The sequence below is a fragment of the Notothenia rossii genome, assembly GCF_949606895.1.
Source record: "Notothenia rossii genome assembly, chromosome: 10".
Classification (NCBI taxonomy): Eukaryota; Metazoa; Chordata; class Actinopteri; order Perciformes; family Nototheniidae; genus Notothenia; species Notothenia rossii.
This window is the reverse complement of record NC_136908.1, coordinates 9,915,173-9,928,495: the sequence shown is the minus strand read 5'-3', so window position 1 is coordinate 9,928,495 and position 13,323 is coordinate 9,915,173. Positions and strand designations below refer to the sequence as shown.

At 37.5% G+C, this 13,323-nt stretch overlaps 1 protein-coding gene across 3 annotated transcripts; it reads right to left on the bottom strand.

Moving 5' to 3' along the window:
* Window positions 1-10,042: 10,042 nt before the first annotated feature.
* Window positions 10,043-11,858, bottom strand: LOC307023179 (uncharacterized protein). Of its 3 annotated transcripts, XM_079656284.1 has the most exons (5): window positions 11,796-11,829; window positions 11,629-11,648; window positions 11,418-11,535; window positions 11,129-11,302; window positions 10,043-10,979 (listed from the first exon to the last, which is right to left on the bottom strand). In XM_079656284.1, the coding sequence occupies exons 1-5, from the start codon at window positions 11,796-11,798 to the stop codon at window positions 10,350-10,352; spliced, it is 945 nt and encodes a 314-aa protein (XP_079512410.1). In that variant the 5' UTR covers window positions 11,799-11,829; the 3' UTR covers window positions 10,043-10,349. The 3 variants fall into 3 exon arrangements, with proteins under 3 accessions (XP_079512410.1, XP_079512409.1, XP_079512408.1); XM_079656283.1 differs by having other exon boundaries at window positions 11,418-11,648; window positions 11,796-11,858; XM_079656282.1 differs by lacking the exon at window positions 11,796-11,829 and having other exon boundaries at window positions 11,418-11,700.
* Window positions 11,859-13,323: the final 1,465 nt, after the last annotated feature.

Sequence of the window (13,323 nt, the reverse complement as noted above, 5' to 3'; positions counted from 1 at the left end):
GTTATTGTTTAGCAGGGAGTGTTTGTTATTTGGGGAGGTGAGGTGCAGGGAGTTTTTTTTTAACACAAATCTGAAGGTGTATCAAAACCAACTTGACGCTGTTGTTAGGAGAGGCTATTGTGTTGATTTGTATCATGCATTCCCGATAAACTTAGTAAGCAGTCATTCCAGTTTTGTATCTCATTGCTTAGAATTAAGTTGAAGAGAGACAAAACAAATCAGAGCCAAGAAGAGAACAGGAAATAAGAAGGGTTTTCACACTGAGTTCTCACACAGACAAAAGCTGTTTTATAATTGCATTGTGCAATTATCATCCCCACCTTAATAAATGCTACCTCAGAAGATCTTCCAGACTCATAAACAGCACATTCAGGACAAACAACTCTTGTCATTGTTTTAAAGAATGGTAACGTTTTAGCTTATTGTGATAAAGTTTAAATGTCAACATACAATTCATCGGCTCTCACAAATCTGTGTTTACATAAAGAAGACGTATACGGCAAGTGCCCTGACAAACAACTAAATAAATAATTATTTACATGATTATCCTTTCTGTAACTCCCTATTTTTCTAATATTACACTTCCTACTGCATAGTCCTTTAATGAGCAAATTCCAATTAAAATCAGTGTGATGAGAAAGTGAGGTTTAGCTATAACTAAAATGAAACTTGACTTAACTTTGACTATAGAATTGATTTGGATTGAAATGTCCTAAGTCTGATTTTCAATGTGATAGTGATAAGTGTGCTTATAACTTTTAGTCAATAACCTGTCCAAACGTTGTGATAACAATAAGGTCATGTTTCATATAAAGTGGAAAAGTATCTAATTTGTGTAAAAAACCTTTAAAACAGCTATAATCCCATAAATATATTGGATCAAATGACTATGTGCAATGCTCATGAATACAGAGAAATATCGGCTCCGTTGTGTATACATATGTTCATTAAATGATCAACGTTTCACCTTGTTGTGAGATCTTGTTTTTGCAGTTACTTATATAATGTTATCTTTTATTTTATTATCCTTGTGTGAATCTGTTCTGTCCTGTTTTCCACTCTCACTCTATCGCTGCTTTAAACTCCTGACTTTCCCCACAGGGATAAATAAAAGTCCATCTTGTCTTTACTTATTCGATCTTAAATTCATGAAAGAGCTACAAGAATAAAATAAAAATGAAACAAGCCGAAATAGAATAAGACAGGATCAAATACAATAATTAATGTTCCAGTGCAAGATGTTAATAGTTACTTGCTTTACTCGAAAGCAGCAACAAAAATAAAAAATCTTCTGCCTTGATTTAAAAAAAAGTAAGAGTTGCGTTAGACCTGCAGTAAAATGATTATATTAAAGAAGTGCCAAAGCCAAAAGAAAAGCACACCGGGGTATCGCATACAAAACTGGTAGATCAACTAACATGGCCCATCTCTTTTGTCCTCATAGATCTCCAAACTCGACCTTAATGTTGATCTCATCCACACATGGGGCCATGACTCTGATCTCATTAACCCATCAGTTTTCAGACAAAACCTGTTCACATAGAGACGTGGAAAAAAACTCCTTGTACATCATGTGAATAGTATGTACCATGAAGCACAAGTTGTTATGATGACACACACCCTCACAAACTGAACAAATACCAGCGTTATTGTTTAGCAGGGAGTTTTTGTTATTTGGGGAGGTGAGGTGCAGGAAGTGTTTTTTTAACGCAAATCTGAAGGTGTATCAAAACCAACTTGACGCTGTTGTTATGAGAGGCTATTGTGTTGATTTGTATCATGCATTCCCGATAAACTTAGTAAGCAGTCATTCCAGTTTTGTATCTCATTGCTTAGAATGAAGGTGAAGAGAGACAAAACAAATCAGAGCCAAGAAGAGAACAGGAAATAAGAAGGGTTTTGACACTGAGTTCTCACACAGACAAAAGCTGTGTTATAATTGCATTGTGCAATTATCATCCCCACCTTAATAAATGCTACCTCAGAAGATCTTCCAGACTCATAAACAGCACATTCAGGACAAACAACTCTTGTCATTGTTTTAAAGAATGGTAACGTTTTAGCTTATTGTGATAAAGTTTAAATGTCAACATACAATTCATCGGCTCTCACAAATCTGTGTTTACATAAAGAAGACGTCTACGGCAAGTGCCCTGACAAACAACTAAATCAATAATTATTTACATGATTATCCTTTCTGTAACTCCCTATTTTTCTAATATTACACTTCCTACTGCATAGTCCTTTAATGAGCAAATTCCAATTAAAATCAGTGTGATGAGAAAGTGAGGTTTAGCTATAACTAAAATGAAACTTGACTTAACTTTGACTATAGAATTGATTTGGATTGAAATGTCCTAATTCTGATTTTCAATGTGATAGTGATAAGTGTGCTTATAACTTTTAGTCAATAACCTGTCCAAACGTTGTGATAACAATAAGGTCATGTTTCATATAAAGTGGAAAAGTATCTAATTTGTGTAAAAAACCTTTAAAACAGCTATAATCCCATAAACATATTGGATCAAATGACTATGTGCAATGCTCATGAATACAGAGAAATATCGGCTCCGTTGTGTATACATATGTTCATTAAATGATCAACGTTTCACCTTGTTGTGAGATCTTGTTTTTGCAGTTACTTATATAATGTTATCTTTTATTTTATTATCCTTGTGTGAATCTGTTCTGTCCTGTTTTCCACTCTCACTCTATCGCTGCTTTAAACTCCTGACTTTCCCCACAGGGATAAATAAAAGTCCATCTTGTCTTAACTTATCCGATCTTAAATTCATGAAAAAGCTACAAGAATAAAATTAAAATGAAACAAGCCGAAATAGAATAAGACAGGATCAAATACAATAATTAATGTTACAGTGCAAGATGTTAATAGTTACTTGCTTTACTCGAAAGCAGCAACAAAAATAAAAAATCTTCTGCCTTGATTTAAAAAAAAGTAAGAGTTGCGTTAGACCTGCAGTAAAATGATTATATTAAAGAAGTGCCAAAGCCAAAAGAAAAGCACACCGGGGTATCGCAAACAAAACTGTTGAATCAACTAACATGGCCCATCTCTTTTGTCCTCATCGATCTCCAAACTTGACCTTAATGTTGGAAAAAACGTAACGTGGAAAAAAACTCCTTGTACATCATGTGAATAGTATGTACCATGAAGCACAAGTTGTTATGATGACACACAGTCTCACAAACTGAACAAATACCAGCGTTATTGTTTAGCAGGGAGTGTTTGTTATTTGGGGAGGTGAGGTGCAGGGAGTTTTTTTTTAACACAAATCTGAAGGTGTATCAAAACCAACTTGACGCTGTTGTTAGGAGAGGCTATTGTGTTGATTTGTATCATGCATTCCCGATAAACTTAGTAAGCAGTCATTCCAGTTTTGTATCTCATTGCTTAGAATTAAGTTGAAGAGAGACAAAACAAATCAGAGCCAAGAAGAGAACAGGAAATAAGAAGGGTTTTCACACTGAGTTCTCACACAGACAAAAGCTGTGTTATAATTGCATTGTGCAATTATCATCCCCACCTTAATAAATGCTACCTCAGAAGATCTTCCAGACTCATAAACAGCACATTCAGGACAAACAACTCTTGTCATTGTTTTAATGAATGGTAACGTTTTAGCTTATTGTGATAAAGTTTAAATGTCAACATACAATTCATCGGCTCTCACAAATCTGTGTTAACATAAAGAAGACGTATACGGCAAGTGCCCTGACAAACAACTGAATAAATAATTATTTACATGATTTTCCTTTCTGTAACTCCCTATTTTTCTAATATTAGACTTCCTACTGCATAGTCATTTAATGAGCAAATTATCATTAAAATCAGAGAGTGATGAGAAAGTGAGGTTTAGCCATAATAAAACTTGACTTAAGAAAGTACTCCTGATATCAACTTGTTACCTGTATAAAAGACACCTGTCCACAGAATCAATCAATCAGATTCCAACTTCAAAACTAAAGAGCTGTCTAAGGACCTCAGGGACGAGATTGTAGACCTGCAGAAGGCTGGGAGTGGCTACAAGACCACCAGAAAGCAGCTTGGTGAGAAGGAGAATGTTGGTGCAAACCGTGCGATTATTCGGAAATAGAAGAAACACAAATGAGCATCAGTCGCCCTCGGTCTGGGGCTCCACACAATATCTCGCCCTGTGGGGTATTGATGATCATGAGAAAGGTGAGGGATCAGCCAAGAACTACACGGGAGGAACTTGTTAATGGTCTCGAGGCAGCTGGGACCACAGTCACCAAGAAAACTGTTGGTTACACACTACACCATAATGGATCAAATCCTGCAGCGCCTGAAGGTTTCCCTGCTGGAGAAGAACATGAACGGCCCGTCTTAAATGTGCCAATGAACATCTGAAGGATTCAGAGAAGGCTTGGGAGAAGGTGACGTGGTCAGATGAGACCAAAATGTGGACCTTTGGCATCAACTCGTCACGCCGTGTTTGGAGGAAGAGGATGCTGACTATAACCCCAGAACACAATCTCACCGTCAGGCATGGAGGTGGAAACATTAGGCTTTGGAGGTGTTTCTCTGCTAAGGGGACAGGACCACTTCCCTGCATCGAGGAGAGGATGGACGGGGCCATGTACCATAAGATTTTGGCCGATAGCCTCCTTCCCTCAGCCAGGACTGGGTCATGGATGGGTCTTGCAGCCCGACAATGACCCTGAACATACGGCAAAGGCAACACAGGAGAGGCTAAAGAAGAAGAGCAGTTAGGTGATGGAGGGCCTAGCCAGTCTCCAGACCTTAATCCCATAGAAAATCTGTGGAGGGAGCTGAAGCTTCGAGAGGCCCAGCATCAGCCTCAAAACCTGAGGGATTTGGAGAGGACCTTCCGAGAGGAGTGGACCAACATTCTTCCTGAAATGTTCACAGACCTGGAGACCAACTACAAGAAGAGTCTGACCTCTGCTGTCCAACAAGGGTTTCTCCACCAAGTACTAAGACATGTGTTGCAAAGGGATCAAATACTTATTTCCCACAGTTAAATGCAAATACATTTTTATATTTTATATAATGTCAATTTATGGATTTTCTTTTAGATTTTCTTACTCTCACTGTCAAAATAAACATACCATTACAATTATAGACCGTTCATTTATTTGTAAGTGGGCAAATCTTCAAGGGATCAAATATGTGTTTCCTTCACTGTAGATACTTACTTACTTTCAATATCGACTGTACATATAGATGAAGCATAATAAGCAAACACTTTTTCCATTCTTACATCTGCTGTATTAAATATGAGTTATCCACTCATTTCAGTATGTATGGAAACACATGCTTCTCTTTCTGCCTTTTACAATTCATTTGCATTGCGTTGCTATTCACGACCAGTTTGTTACATCTGACAGGGAGTGTTGTTGTTTCTCAAGGTGACGGGCAGGGAGATTTTATGAATGCAAAATATGCAATGCAAAGAGATAATGTAAATGGAGGAGGGGACATCAAATCAGATGCAAAACTGAGGCGTCAACTAGGGCCCGCTCTCCGAAGCTTTCGTGATAAAATCCGGTAAAAATAGATTCAGATCAGATGCGGAACAGAGGCATCAACTGAGGCCCACTGAATTGAAGAACGTGTTGTGTAATACACCATTGTCGATTACGAGACATCAGAAATACTGTTGCAGTGGTCAAACATCATTCATTAAAATAACACACTTTATTTTTTGCTTGGCCCTTTGAAACAAAAAAAGTGCCCTCTTTCCGAAGATTTGCAGATAGAATCAGGAACAAAAAGATTTCCTAAAGCCAAACTTCTTCATAGTGATCCAGCCGAAATAATTTAACAGTTCATTTAAATTAAATGTGGCTCATAAGTCCATAAAAACATGTGAAAAAGTGAACGTCATTCTAAATTTCACCGAGTTCACACAACAAACAGGAAATAAGTATTTGATCCCAAGTTTACCCAGTTACAAAGAAATGAACAGTCTATCATTTCAATGGTAGCTTTATTTTACTCATGAGACGGAAATCAAAAAGAATATTGAGAAATGTGCATCATATAAGAGATCCCCCTTGCAACCAACACGAATTCAGGCTCCCACAGATCGCTTACATAAGTCCTCTTCCTTTAGGAAAGTACTCATAATGTAAACTAGTTACCTGTATAAAAGACACCTGTCCACAGAATCAATCAATCAGAATCCAACCTTTCCACCATGGGCAAGAACAAAGAGCGGTCTAAGGACCTCAGGGACAAGATTTCCCCTGAGGTCCTTAGACCCTCTGATGAATGCACATGGCTGGAATTGGATAAAGGACCACCAGAAAGCAGCTTGGTGAGAAGGAGACAACTGTTGCTGCGATAGAAGAGAGACAAAATGAGCATCAGTCGCCCTCGGTCTGGGGCTCCACACAATATCTCGCCCTGTGGGGTATTGATGATCATGAAAAAGGTGAGGGATCAGCCAAGAACTACACGGGAGGAACTTGTTAATGATCTCGAGGCAGCTGGGACCACAGTCACCAAGAAAACTATTGGTTACACACTACACCATCATGGATCAAATCCTGCAGCGCCTGAAGGCCCCCTGCTCAAGAAGAACATGAACGGCCCGTCTGAAATTTGACAATGAACATCTGAATAATAATGTCAATTTCTGGATTTCCGAAGATTTGCAGATAGAATCAGGTACAAAAAGATTCTCTAAAGCCAAACTTTTTCATAGTGATCCAGCCGAAAGATTTTGAAAAATTTCATAAAGTGAACGTCATTCTCAATGTCACAGAGTTCACACAACAATCAAAGTCTGGCCTTCTCCAATGGGGCATGGCATGTGCTGCTCTCTTGGACTTTTTGATAATACTTACAGAGCTGACTGTGCACAAGCTCTACTGTTAAACCAAAGAGAGAAAAGTCTGAATATATCTCCAAACATTTTTGTCTAATCATTTTTATTTATGTTTTATCTTGATTTACCTCTGGTTTCCATTTTCACCATTCTGTAACACAGTCAGCTTAACCAGCAGATATGTTTACGACTTCATACTGAATACCTTTAATGAGCAAATACTAAATTAAAATGAGAAAGTATGGTTTAGCTATCACCAAAACAAAACGTGACCAAACTTTGACTATACTATTAGGGTTGAAGTTTCCTAATTCTTATTTGCAATGTGATAATGTGCTTATAACTTTTAGTCAATAACCTGTCAAAACTTTGTGATAACAATAAGTTCATGTTTCATAACACAGAGGATTAAAGTGAGATCATTTGTAAGTTTAAGTTCTTGCGACTAATATCAAAAGAGATCTGTCTGGTCACTTAATGAAAAAGGAGTATAACAATTATACCTATCAATATATTCAATATTTTTTCTTTTTTATCATCAACTCAATCAAATCAATTCTACAACTGTGGGTCGGGCAAACATTCCCTGAGATCTGCCCTGACCCTCTCTACAGCCGTCTCTCTGATGTCATCTGTGAACTTCTCAGGATTTGGTCGTGCTTGCTCCCTAACTTCTGTATCATTTTTAAACAAGTTGCTCACACTTTCAACCTCAGCACAGTTGCCATAGGGAAACGGTTTAGGTTTCAAACCAAACAAATTCTGACATGATTTGCAAGGAGGCATGGTCACTTTCCCCCCCGTGAAAAGTTTAAATGTCGTAGTACCTACAGACTGAGTTTTGGTTGTTCATGTTCTGAGAGACACAGAAGGCGCGGGAGACCAGATGCTTTTGGTTTAGCGGTCTGATGATCAGATTTGTTTTCACTCACGTTGTAACACACTGTGCTTTTTTCATTCTTACATCTGCTAAACCAGCGTGTTTTAACCACTTATCTTACTCTTTATTTATAAAGCACGTTTCAACACAATTGCTTTACAATTAATGAAAACATTACGGCTCCGTTGTGTATATGTGTAACAGTTGTAAATATGCAGTGGGGTTTATTTGTAAATCATTTAGTATAATAACACACATTCTGTGTTTTATATGTAGTAATTTTGTGTTCTTCATTTATTGAATGTTCAATACCTTGCCTGACAAGGTCGGAGATCAGTGTACCTCTGAAGTGTGGTCGCTCGGTTGTGGGGACTTCCCCTTTATATTGTGTCCCTCACGTTTCCTCTTCCCTTTCTGTAAATGTTCCATGTGAGAGGAGTCACTGTGAGGGATACCTAATATAATACTGATTTGTTATATCTGTTGTCAGGTACGTTTTAATCTTCCCTTTTTGTAAATGTTCCACGTGAGAGGACAAAACCTGTTCACAGACAGACGTGCAAATGCTCGAAACCACTTCTGTGATAGTTCCTTGTAGCATGTGAATAGTATGTTCCATGAAGCACACTTTGTTATGATGACACGCACAGCCTCACAAACTGAAAACAGTACCTTAACTTTGACTAGAATTGATGATTTGGGTTGAAATGTCCTAATTCTTATTTTCAATGTGATAGTGATAAGTGTGCTTATAACTTTTAGTCAACAACCTGTCAAAACGTTGTGATAACAATAAGGTCATGTTTCATATAAAGTGGAAAGGTATCTAATTTGTGTAAAAATCTTTAAAGTATAATCCCATAAACATATTGGATCAAATGACTTTGTGTAATGCTTATGAATCTACAGAGAAATATCGATCACTTTGAGTTTTTCTCCTCAGCAGAAAAAAGTCTCACAAGAGTTTGAATGTACGGAGCCCCTAAAGGGACATGGAAAAAAAAAAAATGGAGAGAGAAAAAAAATAAAGTCAGGAAAACGGATTCCTGACTTTATTTTTTTTGACAAAGTTACCGATGCACCAAGGAGGCAGTGGAACACACATTAGACAACCATTTCAGTGCAGACTGTTATGTTTACGCGGGGAAATGACAGAGAATGCATTATTTGAGATAGACTATATTTTGAAGTCAGACTTAATTTTATGGACATTTCGGCCAGGGGTGTAGAGCTATTTGTTTAAGCACCGGAAAACAGGAGAGTTTGTATGAATTAATGTCCGTGACTCGCAGAGTACCTGCTTCCCCCGCAGCTTTTTTATAGTGAAAGAAACACTCAGAACACACACACAGAGCCAGTGGCGGACTGACCACACACCCCTGGCCGAAATGTCCTGAAAGTGAAGTCTGAGTACGAAATATATCTCAAATAATGCACTGTCATTTCCCCACGTAAACATAACAGTCTGCAATGAAATGGTTGTGTCCTGTGCGCTTCACTTCCTCCTTGGCGCACCGGTAACTTTATCCCCAAAATAAAGTCAGGATAACGGGTTAGTATCTCGTGCGCACGAGAAAGTATCTCGTGCGCACGAGATACTAACCCGTTATCCTGACTTTTTTTTTTCTCTCTCTGTTTTTTTTTTTTTTTTTTCATGTCCGTATAAATTAGATTTTGAAGATTGGTTTTGATGTGTTTGTCTGGATTCAAACACAATAACTTCAGATATACCTTTTAAGGTAATAAGATTGTCTAGGCTAAATCGGAGGACTGTCCTTTAATAGTTGGTCAAACTGCATACTTGCACTAAGCAGGTTTCCGTCGTTTTACCCCCAAATTAATCAGATATTGTTATCAAAGTATATTTTGAACCTTTAATGAAGAAACATGTATCAGGATGACAATTGATGGTCTTTACTTTTGAACTGTATTAGATTAGCTTTCTTCTGTCCCACATTAGAAATGTCCCTTCAGTTATTTGGAAACTGTCCAGGCATGCAACCAGTTAAAAGAGGAAGTTTAGGGCTTGCAACATTTGTGTTGTTTGAGACTGGCAAGCTGAACACATTTTTTACATAATGAGAATCTCAAGTCTTGAGATATCTTCAAATATGTTGTCAATGACTTTAAGAGCCAATGCATGGTCAGACTTTTAAAAAACAACAAAAAAAACTCTGTGTTTCCAACTTTATGTCTAGTAGGATTTTGACCTTGACCATAGATAACAATAAGGATAGATGAGATGATGTTGGATAACTTATTATTCTCTAGCAAAGAATCACTTGAAGTGGCAGGAGAAAAAAACAAAACAATGTATGAAACTTAGTTTACGTTATTAGAATTTATTGTTAACAACATGATCAATACATCATTGCCTGCATGCTTCATTCAGACAGTTGACAAACATTTGCATTTATATATTTACTGTTACACATAACAAGTAGCAAAGATAAAACAATGATATATTTGATTTGAAGAACAGCAATTTCATAAGAGGATTAAAATGAGATGATTTGTTTGAAGGTTAAGTATTTGTGAATAATATCACAAGATATCTGTCATTTCACTAAATATTATAAGACCATGCTAAATAGACTTATCAATCTTTAATGTCCAATATTTCCCCCCTTCATTTACTCTGAGGGGATGTAGAAGTGAAAATCGTCACATGGGAATTTAAATGGTTTCAGCAAATTCCTGAGATCATCCCTGACACTTTCCTCCGCCCTTCTCCTGTTTTCAGGTGTGCACAGCTCAGATGTTGGTCGTGCTTGCTCCTTAACTCCTGTATCATTTTTAAACAAGTTGCTCACACTTTCAACCTCAGCACAGTTGCCATAGAGAAACCTCTTTGTGTCGTCTCCTCCCAAACCAAACAACTCCACACATGATTTGCAAGGATCCATTTGTGCTCCTTCCCCGTGGAGGCTATATGCCTGGCACGTTACATGCTGAGGCAGTTTGATGGTTCCATCAAAATATGGCTTCTTGCTCGTATTTTGATTGAATGTCATCACTGCACCAGCAACATAACTGTCCCAGCTACCAGGAAGACAAGACGCAGCAACCATGATTTTCTTAGGAACCTTGCTAGAAGTGGACATGGAGACCCCGTAGTACCTGGCTGAGTTTGGGTTCTTCTGAGAGACGCAGATGGTGGAGGAGACCAGAGGATCCCTCTTATCAAGGTCGAGTTCTCTGATGATCTCTTGAAGCTCCTGTTTTATTTCATTTTCGTTCTCTGGTCCTTTCAGGAAAACAATCTGAAAATAATTTAGAAATGTTATCAAGCTGGTAATTAACTATGTCATACTTCATGTTTGAATATGTGCATACAACTCTTATATTTCAGTATGATTTTAGGGGGAAAAGCAACTATATAAATAGAAGAATTGACAAACTGTAATCTTACCATGTCGAGCACACATGAGAATGGACTCCTCCTGGGTAGTTGAGAGGAACAAAGTTCAAAAGGCAGAGGGTAGCAGAGCTTCAACGCACCGTAGATCTCCTCTTCATTCACAATCCTGTTCGGTGAAATTGGTGGTGTGCTGATCCTTCCCAAAAAAAAGATGCTGTGAAGAATCTGTCGAAAAAGAGATGCCATTTTCAATGTGTGTAACTGTAAAGCTCTATGAAAGATGCATTATGTCCAAAAAACACATAATTTCAAAAGTTCATAAAAGCCACATCATACATACCTCATCTACTAACTGTGTAGTTGGATTTGCACTGGAGCCATTCAGCTCTATCATTTTTTTGATAATCAGCCAAGCATTTGTTCTGAAATCCTTTTTCCCCTCCAAAAAACGGTCTTCTCTATAATAATATATAGTCAGTATTAAATTGTTATCACACATTTTAAATGAGATGTCAGTATTCGTGTATGGTTCAGGTAATCAGCTGACTCACTTATTCTGCGCTCTATACGCCTAGGGAGAAATAACACACAACACATTAAACCATGATTATAACATTTACAAATTTCACTGACAACAGAAAGTAAATTAGCAATGTAGAATTTAATCTGAAGTATTTCAAATATTAGCAAAGGAAAGCAGTTAAAAGCAGCTACTTACCATTGTAGGTCAGGAGTGAATGAATGGAAATAAATGAATGAAGCCCTGCCTCGTGTTTTGAACTACTTACTAAACGGTTGCATTATGTAAAGGCGGGGCAAGGCAAGGGAAGGCAAGTTTATTTATATAGCACCTTGCAACACAAGGCAATTCTAAGTGCTTTACAAAAATGAAAGCCATTAAGAGCATTAAGAAACATATTATAAAAAGGCATTTAAAAACACTCATTTAAAAGCAAAGATAATAAAACATGAATAACAAAGGTACATTAATTAAAGTTACAGTGCAGTGTGAGATACACACATCTGAAATGTTTCTGACTCTCAATCATTGCTAACTTTTTAGCAGAAATAATTTTCTATGACCTCACTTTCTTTCTACTTTCTTTTTTAACTTGTCCTTTAGTTATTTCAAGTGTTTATTTATTTATTTAATCGTTCATTTGGCAGGGACAATGCACAATAATGAACACTTTAAACATTCAAATGTGTCGAGCGTAACAGTGCCAGATTTAGCTTTTTTAGTGTTTTTTGTGGATGAATTCCCTAAGGGAGGGGAAGGGGGGGGGGGGGGGGCAGTCCATGGAAACATTTATAAAAAAACACATACTTTTAAAAGACTTAAAATTGTCAAAACTCAAGAAATTGTGTTTTTCAAGGATGGTACAGTGGTGGTATGAATTTGGCTTTCTGTCAAACACCTTGATAGCTCTCTTTGCTGTTCTATGGGTTTCAGGTTTGTGGCACAAGCAAACAACCAGTTTGTAAAACAGTATTCAATGTGGGATAGAATCATACAGTGGAGGTATGACTTTGCAGCACTGACACATTTTGCAAGTTGAATTTAACGGTATTGGATACTTTCTTAATATGTTTCTTAAAAGTTAAGTTCGAGTCCAGTATGACTCCAAGATACTTGAACTGAGACTAGTTCTATTTCTGCTCCGTTTAAAAACACATTGGATCCTTCGATTTTGACTGGTCATTTACTGATCATCATGCATACTGTTTTTTTTGCATTTAACTGTAAGCAAATGTTGTTCAGCCAGTGTTGAACCTTGACCAAATGATTTGAGGGATGTGATTATTTCAGTCTTTTTCCCCGTGTATAAAGATGACCGCATCATCGGCATACATTTGCACATTCAACTCAGGACATACATTAGGCAAGTCATTAATGTACAGAGAAAACAGTAATGGTCCAAGAATGGAACCTTGTGGAACCCCAATAGGGTTCACAAGGTAGGGGGATTTGGCACCGTTGACCAAAACACACTGTTTTCTGTTTGATAAGTAAGATTTAACCCACTGTATTGAATCTGCTGAAAAATTTAAATGAGTCAGCTTTGTAAGGAACATTTGGTGGTCAACAGAGTCAAAAGCCTTCCTGAGATTAAGGAAGACAGCACCTACATATGGGCTCGGGTCCAACATATATTTAACCTTTTCCACAAAGACACAGTTAGCTGTGAGCATGAAAACCAAACTGCATTGGGTGGAGTGGAGCGAAACCTTTGTCTGAATGTTTG

Coding starts and splice junctions, on each gene's coding strand:
- LOC307023179 (XM_079656283.1), bottom strand. CDS start 11,576: ATGTGTGATAACAATTTAATACTGACTATATATTATTATAGAGAAGAC. Junction 11,303..11,417: donor CTACACAGTTAGTAGATGAG/GTATGTATGATG, acceptor CTTTTTCGACAG/ATTCTTCACAGCATCTTTTT. Junction 10,980..11,128: donor TCTCATGTGTGCTCGACATG/GTAAGATTACAG, acceptor AATTATTTTCAG/ATTGTTTTCCTGAAAGGACC.